This window comes from Manis pentadactyla, chromosome 5 (genome assembly GCF_030020395.1).
Source record: "Manis pentadactyla isolate mManPen7 chromosome 5, mManPen7.hap1, whole genome shotgun sequence".
NCBI classification, from domain to species: Eukaryota; Metazoa; Chordata; class Mammalia; order Pholidota; family Manidae; genus Manis; species Manis pentadactyla.
In genome coordinates, this window is record NC_080023.1 from 85,779,200 (window position 1) to 85,806,421 (window position 27,222).

Genomic DNA, 27,222 nt, shown 5'->3' on the forward strand with positions numbered 1-27,222 from the left:
ACAAAAGTAATAGCTTGAAATACAGATTTTTTCATTTTCTTGGGACAAGTCTACCTTATCTTCTACTTAAATAATACTGTTCATTGCAAAAAGATTAATAAAAGTGATATATTTCATTATCAATATTCAGTCAACAACATAAGCATAAAAGTAAATAGTCCCCAAAACACATTTTTATGTTGGTTTTGTCTCTGAGTGGGAAAAAAACCAAAACACTTTGTATATAGTAAACTAAATATCATTTATGATTTTTGTATAGCTATTCAGAATGATCTAATATGCAAGTCATGGTTTTTTCTACAGCTTGAATGACAAAAAACTTTTTTTCATAGTTTTCACATAACTAGAGAATGCTGTTTTCATTTTCACCCTCAGTACCAGAAATGAGAGGTAAGAAGAGGTTAGGATTCTCCCCTCATTTTAGGGTTTGCTTCTCCCCTGGTGGCCTAGTAAAAGGAAGAATATTGGACAGTCACAGCTTGATTCAACTTTCACTGTCAGGAAAGAGCCGCTTTCACCTTAAGGCATGAGTACTGAGGTAGGATCACTCAAACTTGGTGACAGCAGACCACAGCGTGGTAAGAAAACACATGGTAAGAAGAGATCAGGTTTAATTTGTAGAATTTAAGATAGGCTTAGATGTTCGCTACTGTCTTCCAAGCACCTAGGCATGTGGGATTACATCAAATTCTGAGACTGAGATCTCAGCTTAGACTGAGCTGTATTACCACATACCTGAATGCAGGACAAGTCTGCAGTTCAGTCAGTCTCCATCAAATCATAGACTAGGTATGGCATGGGATTTGTCTAATCCCCTGGCATCCGACCCACATTAGTTATCCCTACTAAGATTTCACTGAGAGGGTGGGGGGCAAACAGTCCCTCTGATGAAAGAGAAGGAAGTGCAAAGGCAACTCTTCGGTGTGTTTTGTGACTGTGTGCCCCAGCCCCGCACTATGCTTCTCATCATAGCCATTTGGATTTTCTTTTTGACATTTGACTTTGCCCCCACATAGATAATTTTAAAATTTGTTTAAAAGCTTTGCTTTTCCATTCCAGTATATAACATGACATACTTTTTCTTTTATGTGCTTGCTATTCTATCACTTAATTGGGAAATGTGGATATTTTGTAAATCGTCCACTGAACTACTATTCAAAGAACAACATACATTGTAATTTTATTCACCACAGTTACTGTGTATTTGTAAGAACATACACCAGCATATTTTAACTTTTTCAATATCCTACCTATTTAGTTGAAATGGCATATTGTTAAGAGCTATCTAGAGTTTTCCTATAAATTTTAATGGCAGATGTGGTTTAAATAATCCTAAAAATTAGTAATAAGATACTTCCTATAATCATTTAAAAGCTATTGGGCATATAAAATGAATATTCTGTGAATTTGAGGAAAAGGAGTAATAATGAGAAATCTGTGGGTGTTATTTTTCAGTAATCCTAGAATTTGTAACTTACATTATCACTTAAGAGCTGTTGGGCATATAGCAAAATGACCATTCAGTGAATTTGAGAAAAGAAATGATAATGAGAATTTTGGTTTTCTTATTTTATTTTCAATGGTGTCTATTAGGTTTTAGAATACTTTACCTAAACCAGTTTAATTACTAACTTCTTCTTACATCATTTACTCTCTTTTGGATAGATAATAATAAATTCCAGCTTATAGCATCATAAAGGTACAATTTTAAGAGCATCACCTAAAACAATGAAATTAAGAGAGCTGCAAATAAAAGAATCCAAAACCCAATTTGGGAAGATAATTAGAATTCAAATGCTTCTTTAGAAATACTGATAGTCCTATTTAACTGTGATAATTGAAACATTTGAGACTCACATCTATTTACAGAAGTGTCTAGGGATAGCAGGAAACTTTGTATAGGAACAACTAGATACAATATAAAAACCAAGTTAGGTCGCAGTGATAAAAGAACATTGCACGTATCGATCAAAGTGTTAGGATCCTATTTATTAAAAGAGTTTTTGAAATGTTATCAAATAATTCTTCTTAGTTGTATTTCTTGTTAGTAAAATGGTATCTTTGTGTTGTGTGTATTGATCATTTGGCATGTTTTACTTTCTACTTAGTAAAATCTTATTTTCATTTTCATGTTAGGTACACTTCATTTCTAGCTTTTATTAAACTGGATGTATTATTTAGTCTTTGGTTTGCCACCTGCAAATATTTACTGTAGTATGAAGCCACTGGGGTGAAGGAAGGTACAGACTTAGGGAACTCTCGTAGCGTGAGGAATTTCCCAGCTGGGAATAGTTCCCTTAGACTTTAGTTTCTTCATTAACTTAAAGCTCAAGTATTAGCAGTTGTCTCCCTTAAAGAATTCTTCAGGCCTCTTCAACAACTGGTGTTGGCAAAACTGAACAGCTACATGCAAGAGAATGAAACCAGATTATTGTCTAACCTCATACACAAAAGTAAACTCAAAATAATTCAAAGACCTGAATGTAAGTCATAAAACCAAAGTCAAAAACCTCATGACAATGTAAGTCATAAAACCAAATGTAAGTCATATTTACATTTATGTAAATTACAGAATTACATACTTCTAAACTCTTAGAAGAAAACATAGGCAAAAATCTATTGAATATAAACATGAGTAACTTTTTCCTGAACGCATCTCCTTGAATGAGGGAAACAAAAGCAAAAATGAACAAGTGGGCCTACATCAAACTAAAAAGCTTCTGTATGGCAAAGGATACTGTCAACAGAACAAAAAGGCATCCTATAGTATAGGAGAATATATTTGAAAACGACATATCCGACAAGGGGTTAACATCCAAAATATATAAAGAACTCATATGCCTCAACACCCAAAAAGCAAATAACCCTATTAAGAAAATGGGTGGAGGATGTGAACAGACAATTCTCCAAAGAAGAAATTCAGATGGCCAACAGGCACATGAAAAGATGCTCCACATCACTAATCATCAGGAAAATGCAAATTAAAACCACAATGGGATATCACCTCACACCAGTTAGGATGGCCAGCATAAAAAAAGACTAAGAACAACAAATGCTGGTGAGGATTCGAAGAAAGGGAACCCTCATACGCTGCTGGTGGGAAGTAAGCTAGTTCAACCATTGCAGAAAGCAGTATGGAGGTTCCTCAAAAAACTAAAAATAGAAATACCATTCGACCTGGGAATCCCACTCCTAGGAATTTACCCAAACAATAAAAGTTCTCAGATTAAAAAAGACATATGTACCCCTATGGTTATCACAGCACTATTTACAATAGCCAAGATATGGAAGCAACCTAAGTGTCCATCAGCAGATGAGTGGATAAAGAAGATGTGGCACATATACACAATGGAATACTACTCAGACATAAGAAAGAAACAAATCCTACCATTTGCAACAACATGGATGGAGCTAGAGGGTATTATGCTCAGTGAAATAAGCCAGGTGGAGAAAGACTAGTGCCAAATGATTTTCCTCATTTGTGGAGTATAACAACAAAGCAAAACTGAAGAAACAAAACAGCAGCAGACTCACAGACTCCAAGAAGGGACTAGTGGTTAACCAAAGGGGAGGGATGGGGCAGGGTGGGTGGGGAAGGAGGGAGAAGGGGATTGAGGGGTATTATGTTTAGTACACATAGTGGGGGGGGGTTCACTGGGAAAACATGTAGCACAGAGAAGGCAAGCAGTGAATCTGTGGCATCTTGCCGCACTGATGGACAGTGATTGCATTGGGGTATGGGTGGGGACTTGGTAATATGGGTGAATGTAGTAACCACATTGTTTTTCATGTGAAACCTTCATAAGAGTGTATATTGACAATACCTTAATAATAATAAAAAAAAGAATTCTTCAGGAGATTTTTCCCACTAAGGGATGCTGGGAACTCCCAGGACTTGCAGTACTTTTTTTAGGTCCTTTTCTCCCTCAAAAGATTGGACACCTTCCTTCCTCTTTTCATCAGCTTCTATTGGTAAGAGGTAGAAATGCATCTAATCTCTAAACTATACTTTCCCATAATGCCAGTGTTACCTAAGATACTCCCTTGCTACAAACCTTCAGTGGCTTACTGGGTAAGGTCCAAACTCCTTTGAGTGGCACGCAGGGTTGCAGGGTCACAGATCTTTCCCAACATCAACTCCTCTGGCAGCATGTCTTCTTTTTTTTTTTTTCTTTTGGTATCATAAATATACCAAAATTACATGAGCAACATTGTGGTTACCAGATTCCCCCCATCATCAAGTACCCACCACATACCCCATTACAGTCACTGTCCATCAGTGTAGAAAGATGCTATAGAATCAATACTTGTCTTCTCTGTGCTATACGGCCTTCCCCGTGCCCCTCCCTACATTATGTGTGCTAATCATAATACGCCTTATTCCCATTCTCCCTCCCTTCCCTCCCACTGCCCCCAGTCCCTTTCCCTTTGGTAACTGTTAGTCCATTCTTGGGTTCTGTGAGTCTGCTGCTGTTTTGTTCCTTCAGTTTTTGCTTTGTTCTTATGCTCCACAGATGAGTGAAATCATTTGGTTCTTGTCTTTCTCCACCTGGCTTATTTCACTGAGCATAATACCCTCTAGCTCCATCCATGTTGTTGCAAATGGTAGGATTTGTTTCTTATGGGTGAGTAGTATTCCACTGCGTATATGTGCCACATCTTCTTTATCCACTCATCTGCTGATGGACACTTAGGTTGCTTCCATATCTTGGCTATTGTAAATAGTGCTGTGATAACCATAGGGGTACATATGTCTTTTTTAATCTGAGAACTTTTATTGTTTGGGTAAATTCCTAGGAGTGGGATTCCCAGGTCGAATGGTATTTCTATTTTTAGTTTTTTGAGGAACCTCCATACTGCTTTCCACAATGGTTGAACTAGCTTACATTCACCAGCAGTGTAGGAGGATTCCTCTTTCTCACCATCCTCGCCAGCATTTATTGTTCCTATTCTTTTCTATGTTGGCCATCCTAACTGGCATGAGGTGATATCTCATTGTGGATTTAATTTGTATTTCCCTGATAATTAGCGCTGTGGGGCATCTTTTCATGTGCCTTTTGTCATGAGGTGATATCTCATTGTGGTTTTAATTTGCTTTTCCCTGATGATTAGTGATGTGGAGCATCTTTTCATGTGCTTGTTGGCCATCTGAATTTCTTCTTTGGAGAATTGTCTGTTCATATCCTCTGCCCATTTTTTAATAGGGTTATTTGCTTTTTGGGTGTTGAGGCATATGAGTTGTTTAAATATTTTGGATATTAACCCCTTGTCTCGCATATGTTCTCCCATACTGTAGGAAGCCTTTTTTTTCCTACCGATCAGGTCCTTTGCTGTACAGAAGCTTTTGAGCATGATGTAGTTCCATTTGTTTATTTTTTATTTTGTTTTCCTTGCCTAAGGAAATGTGTTCAGGGATAAGTTGCTCATGTTTATATTCAAGAGATTTTTGCCTATGTTTTCTTCTAAGAGTTTTATCATTTCGTGATTTACATTCAGGTCATTGATCCATTTTGAGTTTACTTTTGTGTATGGAGTTAAACAATAATCCAGTTTCATTCTCTTACATGTAGCTGTCCAGTTTTGCCAACACCAGCTGTTGAAGAGGCTGTCATTTCCCCATTGTATGTCCATGGCTCCTTTATCATATATTAATTGACCATATATGCTTGGGTTTATATCTGGGCTTTCTAGTCTGTTACATTGGTCTATGTGTCTGTTCTTGTGCCAGTACCAAATTGTCTTGATTACTATGGCTTTGTAGTAGAGCTTGAAGTCAGGAGCTATAATTTCCCCCACTTTATTCTTCCTTCTCAGGATTGCTTTGGCTATTTGGGGTCTTTTGTGGTTCCATATGAATTTTAGAACTATTTGTCTAGTTCATTGAAGAATGCTGTTGGTATTTTGATAGGAATTGCCTTGAATCTGTAGATTGCTTTAGGCAGGATGGCCATTTTGACAATATTAATTCTTCCTTTCCATGACCACAGGATGTGTTTCTATTTATTGGTATCTTCTTTAATTTCTCTCGAGACTGTCTTGTAGTTTTCAGAGTAATAGCTCTTTCACTTCCTTGGTTAGGTTTATCCCTAGGTATTTTATTCTTTTTGATATAATTGTGAATTGAATTGTTTTGCTGATTTCTCTTTCTGCTAGTTCATCGTTAGTTTATAGGAATGCAACGGATTTCTGTGTATTAATTTTGTGTCCTGCAACTTTGCTGAATTCAGATATTAGATCTAGTAGTTTTGGAGTGGATTCTTTAGGGTTTTTTATGTACAATATCACGTTATCTGCAAACAGGGACAGTTTGACCTCTTCCTGCCAATCTGGATGCCTTTTATTTCTTTGTGTTGTCTGATTGCTGTGGCAAGGACCTCCAGAACCAAGTTGAATAAAAGTGAGGAGAGTGGGCATCCTTGTCTTGTTCCTGATCTTAAAGGAAAAGTTTTCAGCTTCTCGCTTTTAAGTATAATGTTGGCTGTGGGCAGCATGTCTTCTTAACTTGCTCCATGACCCCTATGTTCTAGTCACCCAGGATTGCTTGCTCTTTTAGAACTTATGCATTCCTTCCACTGTTTTTCATCCTTGTATAACCAGTTTCTTTCACATAATTAGTTTCTGCTACATGGAATACCACTGATATTTATTGCTTAAAACAAAGGGACAACACAAGTGATTGCTTTTTGTACTAGTGATATTTGAAAAAAATGAGTGAAAAACTGGAGTATAGGTATGTAAATGATAAGATAGAGAAATGAAAACTGCCTTCTTAAAACATTTATTCCTGTAATTAATCTGAACCTAAATCTGATGCTTATGAAAGTGAAGAACTCTCAGAGGCTCATGAGATTAGAAAAATGAACAGTTTGTGCTTTTCTTCATGTTATACTTCAGTAATGAAGCTGTATGTTAACATAACTTCATTACTGGCTTTTAACAACTATAGGATTACAGATTCCAGTCTTGCCTTTCTTTTGAATATTAACGAAATGTTTGCTGTCTAAGATCTTATTTCTCTGTAAGTAGAAGGCTACTTATTATCTCTCCTTTTCCTTTCCTGGAAGGTGGCAGCCTGGGGTAGGACACTTGGTTCTGGATGGGGCAGGAGCAGGAGTTAGTTCCCTACACTGAGTCAGCAATCACCTCATAAGAGTTCATTTTCCTTAATAGGAAAGAAATTTCCTCATGTGTGTAATGAAGAAGCTAGAGTATATGATCTCCAAGGTGACTTTCAACTCAAATATTCTATAATTTTATGCCAAGAAAAATAATATGTAAATTGGAAATTAGACCTCTCTCCAGTAAGGAGGATTGACTTACAGGTGTGTGGGCTCTCCATGTAGCATTTATTTCACCTTTATTTGCACTTCCCCTAAAGTTCTCTCCAGGAAAGAAGGATGTGATTTAAGTTTCATGTGTTGTCTATCAGTTGATTACTTTTTTCATAATTCTGATGAAAGATTTGAAATTAGAAAAGCCAAACAAAATGCAATTTGGAGATTTATTCCTGGATTCATTTTTCATATTTTTTTTAGTTTTTATTAAAATTTTATTACAATAAATTAGACAATAAAGTCTTAGTTGAAGAGTGAAGCTTCAAGCTGTCACTTTATCAAAAGAATCCAACTGCATGTCAGGGCTGTCTGTGCATCCAGTGTCCATCCTCCATCTCTGATTTACTTTTCCCCAGTGCTTCATGCCTCTTTTCTGGCACTATCTTAGAGCTGCCCTGTTGGACATACTAGCACTGTCCCCGTGCAGCTGGCAAACCCATGACATCGTGGCTAGTTTCAGCTGGAATGTGTTGTAAGGAGAAAATACTCTTGAGACTTTGAAGATGAGGTATGAAAAAGGGAAGGGAAAGTCTCTCATTAGTAATTTTTGACATTGACATATTTTGGATACAACTGAGTTCAATTAGAATGGATCAGTAAGAATAAGGCATGTCTGTTGAAGCTTGTATTTACTGATGAAATAAGTAACATGTTCTTTGTGCTGTATGTCCACCTGCAATAATGGTCAAGCAATGGTTAATGATGCCTGGTTATAGTTCAGAATTAAAGATTCTACTGACCTCACTGCATATCCTTGAATCAAACAGGAGCATACCATTTAGTGTCCTCATCTATTTATTTAGAGAGAAACAAAGAAATTGGTTTACTTTAACCACAGATGTAGCAGCTGAAATAGGGGGAAAAATTCTGAGTACAGTCAGCCATTAACACAACCATACTGTTGGTCCTCTACATTTCTTTATTTTATAAGCCACCTCAATCCATTTTCATAGTTACTGGCCCCAAACATCTTAGCTTATATTTAGCTACTGTTTAGAACATACTTTATTAATGACTTCTTAATTATAGTTTCTGCTCTCAGTGGAAATAAATACTCCTCCATTTTTTATTTATCTCAAACTAAACCATCTCTTGCTTCTTATATCACCCTCTCCTCCTGTCTCTGAGGCTGGCTCCGCCCTTTGCAGAGGATGTGTGTGCTGGCGTGAGGGCTGCCTATAGCTGACTCCATGTAGGATTCATTTAGAGGGTTCACATCCTCAGCCATTAGGAACATTTTTAAACATTCCAGAAAGCAAAGCACAAATCAAACACAGTTAGCAAGTTCTTTCATAGCTATTATTCATCAGATAATTAGAGAAAATTATAGAGAATCAGTCTCTGATAGGAACAAACCCTAAATTATCAATAACCCTTTGGAAATTAGATTGAAAAAGATCCCTGTGGAAAAAAATATGCCTATTTGCATTTTTAAAAAGTCATATGCATTCATGTGGTTCTATTTACTACTAACAGTTATAGATCAGTCCTATTTACTACTAACAGTTATAGATCAGTAATAAGAAAAAGAAATAAAGTGGATATGTAATTTGGGAACTCTAAATTGTGTTTAGGAATCATGAATTATGCTTTTACAGTAAACTGCATTACAACACAGGGAGTGGTGTAGAAGAAATTTCTGGGAAGGAAAATTCCACCTTTAAGAATCCCCTACCCCTGAGGTCGGCCATTTAGTCTCATCAACCTTATTACCTTAAGTAATAGCACACAAACAAATATAGATCAATTATGCTCTGGTCTCTCTCAGTGAATCCAATGGACATTCTTCTTGTTCAGTTTAACTCGACTTTTCAGCAGCAATTAAGACCACTGACTAAAATAACTTTCCTGGTAGTTTTTTCTTTCTTTAGCTTCCATGAAGCCATATCTTCCTGTTTTTTTTTCCCTCTTTCTCAATATCCTTTGTAATCTCTTCTTTCTGTGATCTAGAAAATAAAGTTTCAAATTTATCAAGTTTTGATTCTTAGACTCTTCCTTTCTTGACAAATACTCTCTCAGCAGGTTATCCCAGTAACTCACAAGATATACTCCGCATATGTTTTTAAGCCCAAATCCTCCTAGTATCATCATTAATCCAGATTAAAAGCCATGAGCATGATAGGTTCCTTAATACCCTCTACTCCCTCACCCTACAAATTCAATCTATCACTAAGCCATGTCAATTTTACTTACTATTGTCACTTCTCTCCTCATCTTTCCGGTGTAACACTTTAGTCCACCACTTTTTGCCTAAACTACTATGAAAGCCTCCTACCTGGTACCCCATCATAGGTTCTTGCATACAACCTACATATCCCAAATCCATAGTCCATAGCTTTTACATATTTACTCATTTCAACTCCTAATTAATTTTTTTAGTTAAGTATTATTAAGGTCCATAGCTAATGAGTCCTGGAGGAGGCATTACAACACAGGTTTCTCAGATCTCAAAAATGTATTTTCTTGTTGCATCATTTTCAAGTTATTTAAAGAGTTTCTACAACTATATGAATATGAGTCAATAATAAATAAAAAGTCTGAAGGAAGTCTTAAATTGTTTTCTTATATTTGTTTTTGCATATGTAGTCATTCTAAGAAGTGACTCAAAACTTAGAAAGTTAATTTGACAGAGGAAAGTATCTCCTTTATCTTAATTTACTCACTTACGTAGATTATTCTATTTTACTGCTTGGAGTTGAATACTCATGAAGTTTTCACAAAGGCTTTGCATAACCCAGCAAGTGTGGGCTTTGTTCTTTGACCTATCATTTCCTTTACAAGCTGCAGTAGGAACTTTTGTTTAAAGTATGTTACATAAACTATTTATCAAATTCCCTCTTAAATGGCTATTTTGGCTCACTTTCGCAGCACATATTATGAACAATGGAACAAATGAAGTGACTTTTCTTTCTTTTACTAATGAAACTTAAACAAGCATAGCCATTTGTTATAATAAGAACAGATGTTTTTGGCTTTCCTTTTAGGTATCAGAAGGTAAAGGATAAAATGCTCCAACTATTTAATGGGCTTTTGTCTCCTATTATGAACATTTCACAACCCTTCTATGGTTATTTCACTGAAATTGTTTCTTGCTAATCAAGATTCTGTACTATTACTGTCTGTCTCTATCAGACTTTTTAAATTACCTTAATATTTTGTGACTAACCTTAGAGGATTCTTTACCCACCGTCAATGATTACAACCCCTTTTCCTTGCCTACTTCTACTATGGAAGCTGGGAAAGCCCCATGCTTTTTAACCACCCGTGAAGCTAGAAGTGGTCATGTGAGACCATCTGGGTAAGACACAAGGGGACATCCTTGGAGTTTTTGCTTTTCTGGATTAGAAAAAAAAAAAAAAGAAAAGTAGACCTGGTGGGCAATAGCCATTTTCCATGTTCCCCTGCCTCTGTGTCTGCCCCTTTCCTTCTGCTTTCCGGCTAATCATATGATGTCTGGAACTGCAGTGTCCATCATCAAACCATGGGACCATAATTTATTCTGTACTCAAATGCTATTTCATATTTTCATCTTCCTTCCAGAACTGGAATGTAGTATTAGATACAGTGTGTTTAGAAAGTGAAAGTATAAATGAAAGTCCTTATTCTCCTACTTATTAACTGTGTGATTTGGGGTGTTAAACTGAATTTTTTATACCATAATCGTCACATCTATAAAAATAGGCATTTAAAAATCTACGATGCAGGAATGTTACACAAATTAGAGATAGATTATGTAAAGCACATTGTAAGTGCCCAACATGTGGTAGTTATTATTACTAAGTTCTTTGTGTCTATCTCCTTGTATAGACTTACTCTATACCTATAACATATAACATTTTCCACCACTCCATACAGCTGAATTATCTCCCAGCTGCTTACATTACATGGTGCTGCCCTAAAATCCTTTTAGCACAGGCTGTCAATGCCTTCATGCCCAAATAGTATTCACACACCTCATCTAAGAAAGGAGCAAATCAAACTTTGAAGGTATGCTGCTATGTAAATAATTTAACACTGTGTAATGAATATCTTCATTTTTTTCTTTCCTTTGTAGTTAGTTAAAAGTTTACTTCTTAGAAATTGTAGATTCATGTGTTTTTAAATAAAATAATAGATTATGGATTTGGTGGTTTGTGTTTTTCAAGGAACTGGTGTATTTCATATAACTTGTCTGTGTGTGTATAGTTGTTCATACTCTCTTATCATCATTTTGATGTCTGCATGGTCAATAGTGATATCTCATGTTTCACTTATGAAAAAGTGTATTTGTCATTTGTACCTTCTCTCTTTTTCTTGGTCAGTCTTATTAGAGATTTGTCAATTTTACTAACTTTTAAAAAGTCATCTCTTTGTTACACTGATTTTTTTCTATTATTTTTATATTTTCCATTTAATTTGTATCTACATTATATTTATTCTTCTTTCTACTTGATTTTTTTATGGTAATCTTTTTCTGGGTTCTTGAGGTGGGAGTCTGGATTTGAAACTTTTCCTCTTTTTTAATGTCTGTATTTAGTGCTATACAATTTTCTGTCAGCCCTACTTTAGCTGTGTTCCATACATTTTGATACATTTATTTCACTTTCATTCAGCTTCGTTAGTGCTTTCTTTTCCCTTGAGATCTCCTCTTTGATTCATGAGTTATTTAGAAGTGTGTTGTTTGTTTTCTGAATGTTTGGAGACTTTCCTATTATGTTTCTTTTATGGATCTTTATTTTGATTCAGTATAGTTAGAAAACATACTCTGTGTGATTTTAATTATTTTTAATTTGTTGAGATTTGTATATGTCCTAGGATATGATCTATCCTGATAATATGGGGAGAATATGTATTCTAATTAGTAGATGAAATATTCTGTATATGTTGATTAGATCTTCATTGGTTAGATCATTGTGTGATGGTGTGTTGAGTTTTTCTGTCCATTTGTTCTACTGATTTTTGAAAGAGGTATTCACATCTCCAACCATAGCTATGGATTTGTGTATTTCCCTTATTATCATTTTTTACCTCATGTATTTTGCAGCTTTGGTTCTTACATATTTAGGATTACGGTGTCTTTTTGGTGGATTGACTTTTATCATTACATTATATCCCTTTCTGTTTTTGGTAATTTTATTTTATCTGATGTCTGCTTTATCTAATATTAATTAATATAGCTTCTCATGCCTTCTTTTGTAATGTTTCCATGGTATATTGTTTTTTAATCTTTTATTTTCAATCTGCCTATACTGTTTATTTGAAGTAACTTTCTTAAAGAGAACATATAATTAGGTTGTTTTTTAATCTCTCATCTCTGCCTTTCGTCCATTTACATTTAGTGTCATTATTGATATGGCTTTAGTCTGCCATTTTATTTTTTGTTGTTTAGTATGCTCTCTGCTTTTCATTTTTCTGGCTTTTTTTCTTGCCTTATTGTGGGTTACTTAAACATTTTTTTTGTTTAGATTTCCATTTTGACACATCTCTGGTATTTTGAGTGCATCTTTTTGCATACGTTTTTTAGTGGTTGCTCTAGATATTGTCATATATGCATAATATCCCAGTCTATCTGTGTCTTCATTTTATCACTTGAGTGAAATATAAAAATCTTACCTTCCTTTCCTTCCTTTTACCCCTCCCCCATCTATGATATTAATGTTTAGATATTTCCTCTATATACAATTAGAACCACATTAGACAGTATTGTAGTTTTGCTTCAACCATCAAACAACTTAGGAAACTCAAGAGGAGAAAGAAAACCTATGGTTTTTGCCTGTAGTTTTTGCTTGCTGTGTTCGTTCTTCCTTCCTCATGTTTTGTGATTCTTTCTTTATCATATCCTCACTGCTTAAAGAATCTCCTTTTACCTGTTATTTTAGGGTATATCTAATGTCAACAATTTCCTAAGTTGCCTTCATCTCAGAATATTTTGGTTTCCCTTTCATTTCTGAAGGACGTTTTTCATGGGCATAAGGTTCGTTTTTCGTGGGCATATGACATTTCTTTTCTTTCAGCCCTTGACAAATACCACTTCTTTCTGGCCTCCATGTTTGCCACGGTTTCTAATTGTTTATGTTATAGGAAAGGTTTTGTTTTTCTCTTTCTCTTTCAAAATGTTTTGTCTTTAATTTTCAAAAGTATAATGATAATTTGTCTTGACATGGAATTCTTTGAGTTTACCCCGTTTGTGGTTTATCAGTTTCTTGAATTTGTACATTTGTCTCTTGCCAAATTCAAGATGTTTTCAGCCATTATTTCCTTATGTACTTTTTTATCCCCACCCCCTTTCTCCTTCTCCTCCTGGGACTCTGATCACATGAAAGTTAGATCTTTTGTTTTAATCTCACAGGTCCCTGACAATCTGTTTATTTTTGCAGTCAATTTTCTCCCTGTTGTTCAGATTGACTGTTTTTTACTGTTCTGTCTTCAAGTTCACTGATTCCATCCTCTGTACTTTTCACTCCGCTGTTGAGCCCATCCACGAAGTTTTAGTTTAACTATTGTATTTTTCAGTTCTAAAACTTCCAGTTAGTTATTTTTTTATACCTTCTAATTCTGTGCTGAGACTTTCTATTCTTTGCTTTCTAGTTTTTAAACTGAGTTCAAAAATGATTATAATTGCTACTTGAAAAATTTTTTTGTGTGTGGTTTTTTTTTTTGATATCACTACACTACAATTACATGAGGAACATTATGTTTCCTAGACTCCCTCCATCACCAAGTTCCTACCATATTCCCCATTGCAGTCATTGTCTATCAGCATAGTAAGATGTTGTAGAATCACTACTTCTCTTCTCTGTGTTGCACAGCCCTCCCGGTGCCCCCCCACCCCCAAATTTTACATGCTAATCATAATGTACCCTTTGTTTTTCCCCCCACTTAACCCTCCCTTCCCTCCCGTCCTCCCCAGTCCTTTTCCCTTTGGTAACTGTTAGTCCATTCTTGGATTCTGTGAGTCTTCTGGTGCTTTGCTCCTTCAGTTTTTTCTTTATTCTTATGCTCCACAGATGAATGAAATCATTTGATACTTGTTTTTCTCTGTCTGCCTTATTTCACTGAGCATAAAACCCTCTAGATCCACCCATGTTGTTGCAAATGGTATGATTTGTTTTCTTCTTATAGCTTAATAATATTCCATTGTGTATATATACCACATCTTCTTTATCCATTCATCTACTGATGGACACTTAGGTTGTTTCCATTTCTTGGCTATTGTGAAAAGTGCTTGATAAACATAGGGATGCATTTGTCTTTTTCAAACTGGGCTGCTGCATTCTTAGGGTAAATTCCTAGGAGTGGAATTGCTGGGTCAAATGGTATTTCTATTTTGAGTTTTATGAGAAACCTCCATACTGCTTTCCACAATGGTTGAACTAATTTACATTCCCACCAGCAGTGTAGGAGGGTTCCCCTTTCTCCACATCCTCGCCAACATTTGTTGTTGTTTGTCTTTTGGATGGTGGCGACCCTTACTGGTGTGAGGTGATATCTCATTGTGGTTTTAATTTGCATTTCTCTGATAACTAGTGATGTGGAGCATCTTTTCATCTGTCTGCTGGCCATCTGAATTTCTTCTTTGGAGAACTGTCTATTCAGCTCATCTGACCATTTCTTAATTGGATTATTTGCTTTTTGTTTGTTGAGGTGTGTGAGCTCTTATATATTCTGGATGTCAACCCTTTATCGGATCTGTCATTTATGAATATATTCTCCCATTCTGTAGGATGCCTTTTTGTTCTATTGGTGGTGCCCTTGCTGTACAGAAGCTTTTCAGTTTGATGTAGTTCCACATGTTCATTTTTGCTTTTGTTTTCCTTGCGCGGGGAGATATGTTTATGAAGAGGTCACTCATGTTTATGTCCAACAGATTTTTGCCTATTTTTTTTTCCTAAGAGTTTTATGGTTTCATGACTTACATTCAGGTCTTTGATCCATTTCAAATGGACTTTTGTGTATGGGGTTAGACAATGATCCAGCATCATTCTCTTACATGTAGCAGTCCAGTTTTGGCAGCATCAGCTGTTGAAGAGGCTGTCATTTCCCCATTGTATGTCTATGGCACCTTTATCATATATTAATTGACCATATATGGTTGGGTTAATATCTGGACACTCTGTTATGTTGCACTGGTCTGTGGGTCTGTTCGTGTGCCAGTACCAAACTGTCTTGATTACTGTGGCTTTGAAGTAGAGCTTAAAGTTGGGAAGCGAGATACCCCTGCTTTATTCTTCCTTCTCAGGATTGCTTTGGCTGTTTGGGGTCTTTTGTGGTTCCATCTGAATTTTAAGACTATTTGTTCCAGTTTGTTGAAGAATTCTGTTGGCATTTTGATAGGCATTGCACTGAATCTGTAGATGGTGTTAGGCAGGGTGGCCATTTTGACAATATTAATTCTTCCTAGCCAAGAGCATGGGATGAGTTTCCATTTGTTAGTGTCCTCTTTAATTTATCTTAAGAGTGTCTTGTAGTTTTCAGGGTATAGGTCTTTCACCTCCTTGGTTAGGTTTATTCCTAGGTATTTTACTCTTTTTGATACAATTGTGAATGGCATTGTTTCCCTGATTTCTCTTTCTGCTAGTTCATCATTAGTGTATAGGAAAGCAACAGATTTCTGTGTATTAATTTTGTATCCTGCAACTTTGCTGAATTCAGATATTAGTTCTAGTGGTTTGGGAGTGGAGTCTTTAGGGTTTTTTATGTACAATATCATGTCATCTTCAAATAGTGACAGTTTGACTTCTTTACCAATCTGGATGCCTTGTATTTCTTTATTTTGTTTGATTGCTGTGGCTGGACCTCCAGTACTATGTTGAAAAGCAGTGGGGAGAGTGGGCATCCCTGTGTTGTTCCCGATCTTAGAGGAAAAGCTTTCAGCTTCTTGCTGTTCAGTATGACGTTGGCTGTGGGTTTTTCACATATGGCCTTTATTATGTTGAGGTACTTGCCCTCTATACCCATTTTGTTGAGAGTTTTTATCATGAATGGATGTTGAATTTTGTTGAATGCTTTTTCAGCATCTATGGATATGACCATGTGGTTTTTGTCCTTTTTGTTATTGATGTGGTGGATGATGTTGATGGATTTTTTAATGTTGTACCATCCTTGCATCCCTGAGATGAATACCACTTGATCATGGTGTATGACCCTCTTGATGTATTTTTAAATTTGGTTTGCTAATATCTTTGAATCTATGTTCATCATGGATATTGGGCTGGAGTTTTCTTTTTTTGTGGGGTCTTTACGTGGTTTTGGTATTAAAGTGATGCTGGCTTCATAGAATGAGTTTGGAAGTATTCCCTCCTCTTCTATTTTTTGGAAAACTTTAAGGAGAATGGGTATTATGTCTTCTCTATATGTCTGATAAAATTCAGTGGTGAATCCATCTGGACCAGGGGTTTTGTTCTTGGGTAGTTTTTTGATTACCGATTCAATTTCTTTGCTGGTAATTAGTCTGTTTAGATTTTCTGTTTCTTCCTTGGTCAGTCTTGGAAGGTTTTATTTTTCTAGGAAGTTGTCCATTTCTTCTAGGTTTTCCAGCTTGTTAGCATATAGATTTTCATACTGTTCTCTAATAATTTTTTGTATTTCTGTGGGGTCCGTTGCGATTTTTCCTTTCTCATTTCTGATTCTGTTGATGTGTGTAGATTCTCTTTTTCTCTTAATAAGTCTGGCTAGGGGCTTATCTATTTTGTCTATTTTCTCAAAGAACCAGCTCTTGGTTTCATTGATTTTTTCTATTGTTTTAGTTTTTTCAATTTTATTTATTTCTTCTCTGATCTTTATTATGTCCCTCCTTCTGCTCACTTTGGGTCTTATTTGTTCTTCTTTCTCCAGTTTCAATAATTGTGACTTTAGACTATTCATTTGGGATTGTTCTTCCTTCTTTAAATATGCCTGTATGTTATATACTTTCCTCTTAGAACTGCCTTCGCTGTGTCCCACAGAATTTGGGGCTTTGTGATGTTGTTGTCATTTGTTTCCATATATTGCTTGATCTCTCTTTTAATTTGGTCATTGATCCATTGATTATTTAGAAACATGTTGTTGAGCCTTTATGTGTTTGTGAGCCTTTTTGTTTTCTTTGTACAATTTATTTCTAGTTTTATGCCTTTGTGGTCTGAGAAGTTGGTTGCTAGAATTTCAATCTTTTTGAATTTACTGAGTCTCTTTTTGTGGACTAGTATTTGGTCTATTCTGGAAAATGTACCGTGTGCACTTGAGAAGAATGTGTATCCTGCTGCTTTTGGGTGTAGAGTTCTGTAGATGTCTGTTAAGTCCATCTGTTCTAGTGTGTTGTTCAGTGCCTCTGTGTCCTTACTTATTTTCTCTCTGGTGGATCTGTCCTTTGGTGTGAGTCGTGTGTTGAAGTCTCCTAGAACAAATGCATTGCATTCTATTTCCTCCTTTAATTCTGTTAGTATTTGTTTCACATATGTTGGTGCTCCTGTATTGGGTGTAAATATATTTATTGTGGTTATAGCCTCTTGTTGAACGGAGCCTTTTATCATTATGTAATGTCCTTCTTTGTCTCTTGTTACCCTCTCTGTTTTGAAGTCTATTTTGTCTGATACAAGTACTGCAACACCTGCTTTTTCTCCCTATTGTTTGCATGAAATATCTTTTTCCATCCCTTGACTTTTAGTCTGTGTATTTCTTTGGGTTTGAGGTGAGTCTCTTGTAAGCAGCATTTAGATGGGTGTTGCTTTTTTATCCATTCTGTTACTCTGTGTCTTTTGATTGGTGCATTTAGTCCATTTACATTTAGGGTGATTATTGAAAGATATGTACTTATTGCCATTGCAGGCTTTAGAATGGTTACCAAAGGTTCAAGGGTAGCTTCTTTACTATCTAGCCGCTTAACTCTCTTATTAAGCTATTATAAACACAGTCTGAAGATTCTTTGTTTCTCTCCCTTTTTATTCCTCCTCCTCTATTCTTTATATGTTAGGTGTTTTATTCTGTACTCTTGTGTTTCCTTTGACTGCTTTTGTGAGTAGTTGATTTTTTTTTTTTTTTGCCTTTAGTTAGTATTTGGTTGGTCTGCTTTCTTTGGTGTGATTTTATTTTCTCCGTTGACATCTATTTAGCCTTAGGAGTGCTTCCATCTAGAGAAGTCCCTTTAACATATCCTGTAGAGGTGGTTTGTGGGAGGCAAATTTCCTCAACTTTTGTTTGGGAATTATTTAATCCCTCCTTCATATTTAAATGATAATCGTGCTGGATATAGTATTCTTGGTTCAAGGCCCTTCTGTTTCATTGCATTAAATATATCATGCCATTCTCTCTCTCTGGCTGCCTTTAATACTCTGTCCTTGTCTTTGATCTTTGCCATTTTAATTATTATATGTCTTGGTGTTAGGAGTTCAGTGTGTGTCCATGGTCTGAGAGACTATTTCCTCTCACAGTTTGGGGAAGTTTTCAGCAATTATTTTTTCAAAGACACTTTCTATCCTTTTTTCTGTCTCTTCTTCTTCTGGTAATCCTATAATGCGAATATTGTTCCATTTGGATTGGTCACACAGTTCTCTTAATATTCTTTCATTCTTGTAGATCCTTTTATCTCTCTCTGCCTTAGCTTCTCTGTATCCGTGTTCTCTGATTTCTATTCCATTAACAGCCTCTTGCAACTCACCCAGTCTGCTCTTAAGTCCTTCCAGAGATTGTTTTATTTCTGTATTCTCCCTCCCAACTTGATCCTTTAGCTCTTGCATATTTCTCTGCAGGTCCATCAGCATGGTTATGACCTTTATTTTGAATTCTTTTTCAAGAAGATTGCTTAACTCTATCTCCCCAGGCCCTCTCTGAAGGGTTGTCTGGATAATTCTGGGCTGGACCAAATTCTTTTGCCTTTGCAGGGCAATAGAGGTAGCTGTAGGCAGGTAGCACATGTGTCAGCTGTGAGAACAAAGTCCTTTCCTGGTTGCTGGTCACCTTGCCCTCCTCTGCTGCCTGTGTTGGTTATCCGCACACCTGGTGCAGCCTCCGGATTAATCCCCTAAGGTGCTGTGGGTGGGTTCGCCGTCAGGGTAGTCCAGAGCTCTGCGGGGAGTGGCAGGCGCGCTGGGTGTGATATCCTGCAAGAATGCTTCCCCTTTGAGCCTTGCCCCAGTTTCTTCTTCCTGCGCCGGTCAGCTGTGTGCTGGCAGCAGCCTCTGGGTCTGACCTGGGTGGCTGCACGCCAGGAGGAGATTCTGGGTAGCTGCTGGGGGTGCTGCTGTTCTTGGGCTGCTCCGATGCTGCCACAGGCACAAGTGGCCACTCCCCGACTACTGGGCCACTGTTTCAGGGACCGCGCCAGCTGGGGGAATGACTGACAGGCTGCTTATCACCATGAGGGGCTTCAGAGCTGCACTTTCACCTGGGGGGTTAGGGTGCCTGGAGTTCCCCGGTATTCCCAGCTACTGGGCTGAGTGTGTTGGGACGCTTCTGTCTAGCTGTGAGGTCCCTGTCCCTTTAAGACTGTCAAAAAGCACTCACTTTTCTTTTGTCCCAGGGGAGCCGGTTGTGGGGACTTGCTCGCAGATTTTGCTTTTCCATTTCTCTAATATCCAGCACACAGTGTATGTCCGCGCCCCTGGTGCAGTTTACTAGAGCTGGTTGTTTAGCAGTCCTGGGCTTTCACTCCCTCCCCATTCCGACTCCTTTCCTCCCCCAGGGAGCTGGGGTGGGAGGAGCTCTTGGGTCCCGTCCGGCCGTGGCTTGTTTCTTACCCTCTTTGTGAGGTGCTGAGTTCTCGCAGATGTGGATGTAGCCTGGCTATTGTACTGTATCCACTACTCTCTCTTTTAGGAATAGTTGTATTTGTTGTATTTTCAAAAATATATATGGTTTTGGGAGGAGATTTCCACTGCCCTACTCATGCCGCCATCTTGGCTCCTCCTCTGGAATGCTCTTTATATGTGTGGTGATTACAACTTAGTTCATGTCTTCCTTATAGCCTTTTCTGACCATTTCTTCCCCTTGGAATTGAGCCATTTCCCTTTGCCTGCAGTGTACCTGACCCATAGAGACTTTCTATCATTGTACACAGAACTCAGTTCATTGCCAACATGTAACTACATGACCATGGATTTCTTGAAGGCAGAGCTTGTTGCATCTCCCTCCCTTTATTTAAGAAAATGTTCCATAGATAAGGGCTTTGCATAATTCTTAGCATTAAGTAAATTAGTGTTGGTTTTGCTTTGCCATCCAGAATTATGGGTTGACAAAAGGACTTCATCCCCTCTCCTAACTTCTAAGTGGGACTTTGAGGAAATCCAGAGAGACTAGAACCACTTTATTATTTGAGGCAACCAGATTATTGAAAAATGAAGGCATAGGCTATGAAAAATATATATATATATATTTTCAATCAATCCAGTCCTTTAATTTCTGTGACTATGTATTGGCAATATGTCTAATTTTATTTGGAAGTCATTTCAGAAGTCTCAAAGACAGTTGTCCCACAGTCCTCTCACCACCTCATGGCTTTGTTGATTGGCCCACCTCCTCAGCTACAACCATCTATGTTTCAAGTCAATTTGATCCCAACCGTAGCTTCATAAAACACAACGTTAAAACAATGGTACCTTTGCAATTGGTTATGTCATCAGTAGTAGAACACTTAGATTTGCATGGCTCCCCCCAAAATGCTCAGATTAAGGAAACAGAGTAGACATATAGTTACTCTATATATGCAAGGAAAAAAAGTTGGCCAAGATGAATATTCTCTCTCATTTTGATAAGAAATAAAATAATCTAAGACTGTCCCATTTCTGACCCTTAAATTGAAGAGCAAGATTCATCATTTTATTATTTGACTTATTAAAATGTAACATGTTTTTTAACAGAATTTATTATTGAAATAAATTTGAGTGTTATCATTGACCTACTACTATAATGCTCTCTTAAAATGAGTATTTAAGTAAGGTTATTCATCCAAAAGAAAAGGCTAATTTTTTGCATCTGTTGTTCTATTATTTTAATAATTGGGTTTTAGCAAGCCCCAAATGCTTTGTATTATTCTTTAAAAAAAAGGTATCAGTATTATTAAAGATTTCACAGTATTTACTCCAGTGAATAATATTTATTATATTGCACTAAGATGAGTTTCTATGTGGATACTTTAACTAAAAAAATCTTTTCACTTTAAAGCAGAATGGCATTGACCAACTTGATGATGTTCTTACGTACATATTCAAACACGAGATACCATATTATGAGTTCCGATTACTCCAAACTGAAATTTGCCCTCTAAAAGAATGTGAGTATTTTCCAACCACATCAATTGTTCATTATATTTCACTGTGTGTAACTATTTAATAATTAGTGAAATCAAGAATATAGTTAGCTGCATTGCTGATTAAATGTTTCAGACAATTCCTATCCCCTGGTAAGAAAGCACAATAGTATAAACTTCTAAAGGTCCATTTGGTTTTTTTTTTTTTTTAATCACAGGCCTAAAATGTACATAACTTTTGAAAACAGCAAAACCAACTTCTGATTTATATTCTAAGGAAATGTTTGCACAATTCGTGATGGAGATTGTTCATCATAACTTTAATTACCAAAAATGAAAATAAATCTCCCAAAGAGAGGCAATGAATTAGTAAATTATGGCAAATCCATTACTCTAAGCATCATAAATAAATTTTATTATAAATTGATTTGCTAGCTGGAGTGATGCTTTGATATATACTTAAATGAATAAAAGCAGGGATATGGCAGTAGATAGAGTGTGAGCCTCTGTTTAAAAAAGTATGTATGTTTAATAGCATATATGTTTTGATATGTAAATTGGCAGTCAGGACAGACATGTACCTGTTAATAGTAGTTATGTTTGGGTTGTGCAATTTCAGGATTGCATTTCTTTTTCATTTTGCTTAATCTGTGTTTACTATAACTATGTATTATTTAAAATATAAAAAACATACATACAGGAGCTATTATTACCAACAAATCATACTTCTAAATGTTATCATGAGCTCAGTAGTATATTTTTTAAATTAATTCTTCCTGCAAGACAAACATGAAGCTAAAGAATATGAGAGATGTACTATAGGCATAGTGCAGGACTGATGAGCAAAGGATTTTCTCTAGGGTTTCTGTGCTATTTGAAAAAGTTTTACCATCATGCTGGCAGGCCTCTGGGAAAGAAAAAAGTATGAGTCTTAAGGCACAGACAATTATGATTCACCCAGATGTGTGAGAACATTTTTTATGCATTGTGAGGTTACATTATGGGAACAGGTCAGTGAAAGACTAGTTTTAAATAAGTAATCTTGTGAGAATCATGAAAACTTATTTTTATTTCCCATATACATTAATGATATATAATTTCACTTAGAAAAGTTAAACATCAGGTTAGGATAGAATAGGAATATGACATGAGGAAATAGAAGAGAAACAGGAATTTGGGGCAGGAGAAGATACATACGGAGGTATGAAGATGAGACAATGTGTACAGATTCCCTAGGCATTATATTTGTTTGGGTTTGTGGAATGAGAATTGTGGATTAGAGAGCATAGAATGGTTTTGGTCTCTCATTTTTATAGGTAAACAAACCATTATAGATAAGTTTTAAAGTGCTTATCAATGACTTGTTTAGGTTGTAGAATATTAATTTTAGAGTTGGAAAAGATGGAGTAGCTTCTGTCCTTTATTTTTATAAAAAAAGAATTCTAGATGAGTTAAGTCAGAGCCTCTGATCATGTGGATCTGATTCAATAGGTTTGGATATCCTTCAGCTTCTGCTTTTCTAAGAAGCCTCCAGATAAAGCTGGTGCTGCCAATTCTCAGAGCTCTCACTGAGTATCAAGGGTTTAGAGCAGCAGTTCTGAAACTTGATGCAAATTATAATTAGCTGTGGATTTTTAAGAACATCCATGCCTAAGCCACTGCATACCCTCAGTTAATGAAGAATTGGGGTTGGGGGGATCCCAGCCATTAGTACTTTTATATGTTTCCCAGATGATTCCAATGGACAACCAAGTTTATCAGCCCCTAATTGTTTCAGTGTATTATAGACATGCAAAAAATTCATCTCCATACTGTTCTTTGACATATAGAAAATATTAGTCTTTCTTTAAAAAGGTTAGAAAGTAGCATTTGAATGTTTTAAACCATTAGTAGAATTAATATTCTGTATCTGAAAAAGATTTTATGAAACAATTGCATTTTTTAAAAAAGCTAAAAATGGGAAGTTCAATAGAATCAGGGTAATTCATTCAGAAACCTTATTGCTGGGTATTATTGTATGACAGATGCTATTAGGACTATAACAGAATCAAACAACCCTCATAATATTTGGTGCTAATTCCCAGTGGAAGTATAAAATAACATAACACAAATCACATAATAAAAACATGCAGATAGCATATTTTGAATATGACTGAACTCATGTTTTCCTTGCCTCCCTGACCCTATAGTCTTGGATCAATGTCAGCTTCAGAATATCTGTCTTTTAAGACCTTTCACCTGCATTTTCATCATGTTCAAGTTGAATTGATGCTAAGGTTAAAAGACCTTTATACCTAATGTGGAGTTAACTGAGTGAGAGAGTTTGGGAAAGAAATGGTAGGTTGTTAAGGAACTTCTATAGAAGCACCAGTACACTATTCTGAGAGGTACAGTGAATTAACTGCAATTTCAGGTGTCTGTCCCTGAGGACAGTTTTCCAATTATTTGGCATAATGTTTTACTTATTAAATATTTATTCCTTATTACTCTATAGGTGGATAAACTGGAGGTTAGGACATTGTGAGGTGAAGAGAGTCATAAGGAATTGACAGAGACAGAGTATAGTTGAGTATTGACCTACCCTACCTATGGATGAGCTGTGAATTACCCACAGATAACTATGGTTCTTTAAAAGTGTGGAACTGAGTGCTATATTAATCAAAACTATTTATCTTATTGTTGCTACATCCTCTTTTCTTTTCCAAGTTGATTTTGGTAAATTCTAGGTTTATTTCTGTCACTTCATTTATAATTTACAATAAGTAAAATGCTCTTCTCTGCCATTATGTCTCGGTTATCTTCACTCCTGTCTAGCCAGTAAACTTCCTCATTTGACTCCCCCTCCCCCAGGCAGACAAAGTTCATGGTAGGTAGGGGTGTTGCAGAGATATGACAGAAAATAAACAAGAAATCAGAAATGTTTAAATGTATTCTTACCTTATAGTGCTTCATTACTGATGTTAAAAATAACATTTCCACTGAAAAGATTTTTCTATAGAAAAAGTTCTCCCTGGGATAGAATAATAAAAGGTTTCCAAATGAACTTAACATATTAAAGTAACATAGGACTTTTGAACACATCAATCATAGAAATAATTCATGAATGACTTTCTAGTGTGTGAATCATCAGGGACTTTGAAATCAATATAGAGGATTTTAATAGGCAATTTTTTTACCATATGTAAGATACTATACTAGAATAAAAAACATCAGAGTGCATCCCTTCAAGTAAGAGTGAGTATCATTTTGGGCAGATTTTGTAGATGCATATACAAAAACATATGGTCTGGGCCATCATAAAATCAGCTTGAATGCCCCTGGCTGGGTGTGGTGGTGAGGCAGAAGAGTGCGGCTGCCATGCATGGTTCTTCAGCATTTCTATGGCCCTGCCCTGTTCTGGGCTTCAAGCCATCTTCTGCAGAGTCTTGTAAGACTTACTGCATCAGGTAAATGAATTTTGTCTTCAGAACCCTTCTGGAGAATTTCCTGACATGGATAGAAAAAAAAAATGCTTTAGTTTGTTTTTAAAAGAGGCTACAGTTGTTGGTTCAGTCACCAGTGGCAGTTAGTTTAGGATAGAGGAAACTGGGTTCGTTCCTTGAGGCAGATTATTTTCCTTCAACAAAAAAGGAGAGCTGGTTTAGTAAAGCCCATGACCATTTCTAGAAAAGTGTACCACAGTATATATTCATTTACAATAAGTAACAATGTCTTAATCTGAAAGAGGACAGCTTGTGATAGCCAGTGACTGTGAAAGTAATAACACAGAATATTATCTCCTAATATGTCTGTGAAATGTGGAAATGTCACTGGATACATATTACATATGTGGTAGTCACTATAGCTCTAAGATTTATCTTGGACTTGCAATATCTTAAGGTTTATGGAAAGTACCTCATTTTCTTTCTGAGTAGAGGAGAAATAAATGTCATTGCATTGTCTCTTATATTATCAAATAATTTAAACATGCAGAAAAATATAGAGAACAATATAAAAAATTACACCCTTGTACCCATCACTTAGCTTTGCCAAATCTTTACATTTTGTCACATTTGCTTCAAATCTTTTTTTAAGAAATTAAACATTATGTATCTAGTTAAATTTCTGTCTCCCTCTGTGATTCCACATACTTGAAAAGTAACCATTACTTTAATTAAATTTTTTTATGATGATTCTTGTGACATTCTTCATCCTTTACTACTTATGTTTGTTCCATAATTCATACTATTGTGCAATTTTGTAAATTTTATGTAAATGATATCATGCTTTTTCCTTCAACTTAACTATTTTTGTCCAATATCAATTTTTATACTGATACATGTATATATGTAGATCTAAACCATTTCATTTTCAATATTCTGTAGCATTGTATTGTTTGTTATAGTACAATATTTATCTATTTTCTTATTAATAGGTAATATTTTTATTGCAATTAATGCTACTATGAACATTCTTATATATGAATTCCTATACACATATGTGATAAATTCTCAGTAGATACAATTACCAAAAGAATATCTGAGTTAAATAGGTATGTTCTTATTCTATGTGCTAGATATTTTCAAATCTCTGTGGAAATATTTGTATCAATTTGTAATTCAACCAGCAGTGTTGTGCCATTGCTTCCTATCTTTTCTATGTTAGGAATGTGAGGCAATTTATTTTTGCCAATCTCACAGGTGGAAAATGGAATCTCAGTCTTTAAATAATATGTTCATTACAAATATTGTTGAGCATCTTTTCTTCTTTTTGTAACTTCATTTTTTTCAGTGAATTTCCATTTAATTGTCTTCACTTATTTCTCTTGGTTGTTATTTGTTTCCTTATTGAATTTTGGACATTTCTTTACTTTTTCAGTAAACATATTCTGAATAGTAACCATTTGTTCATTTTAGACATTGCAAATATCTGCTTAATTGCTGGCTTGTCTTATAATTTATGTGATATCTTATGTAGACATATAATTAAATTCATAATAAAACTTGATACCTATTAGAGTTGATCCCCCACCTCACTATTAAAATTATTTTTGTTCTTCTTCCTTAATATGCTCTATGATATTAAGGATCAGTTTGAAAAACTCTAATAAAACTACAGTAAAATTATAGTTTAATTTGGTAAAAACTACTATTTGTACTATACTTAACTCTGTCCATAAGTATGATACTTTAATTGAATCTTTTTATATATTTCAAATATATATACATTCACTAATTCTTAAAAACTTTTATTAGATTTATTTCTAGTTATTTCATGATTTTGCATCAAAAATCATATTTTAAAATTGTATTTTTAAATTATTTGTGACTGCTCCTTTCCTTGATACCTATGGATTTGAGCCATGTGTTTATAATATATCATAGTTCTACATAGAAAGAGGAACTTTCACAAATGAGGAATTATTAATCTTACTCCCTGAAAAGGAAATTAAAAACAGGTAGAATCAACAACAAGGATATTTACAAAAAATATTTTTAAATGTCTTCACAACATATGAGTTTTGCAAAGCATGAAGTTGTCTGGACCTTTTTTAATTTTATGTTAAGCCATCTTAGTAGAAAATCAGAGGCAGTAAAGAAATCAATGTAAAAGAAAAAAATGGGGATGATTATTCCTCATTCTGGGATGAGAAGTGATAGGTGGTAGGAAAAATATATAGTCATGTAAACTCACTTCAAATTAGAAACATCG

At 35.6% G+C, this 27,222-nt stretch overlaps 1 protein-coding gene across 9 annotated transcripts in view; it reads left to right on the forward strand.

The window, feature by feature from the left end:
• Positions 1-27,222, forward strand: part of BANK1 (B cell scaffold protein with ankyrin repeats 1) — a 303,826-nt gene that overhangs the window by 104,238 nt on the left and 172,366 nt on the right. For 6 of the 9 annotated variants that reach the window (XR_008997811.1, XR_008997812.1, XM_036879201.2 and 3 more), the window contains exon 6: positions 21,447-21,555. Coding sequence is in view for 7 of the 9 variants with exons in the window: in XM_036879201.2 (XP_036735096.2) it covers positions 21,447-21,555 (109 nt within the window). In the remaining 2 variants the exon portion in view is untranslated. The remainder of the gene's footprint in view (positions 1-21,446; positions 21,556-27,222) is intronic. The other 3 variants (XM_036879199.2, XM_036879196.2, XM_036879198.2) reach the window with 1 other exon arrangement.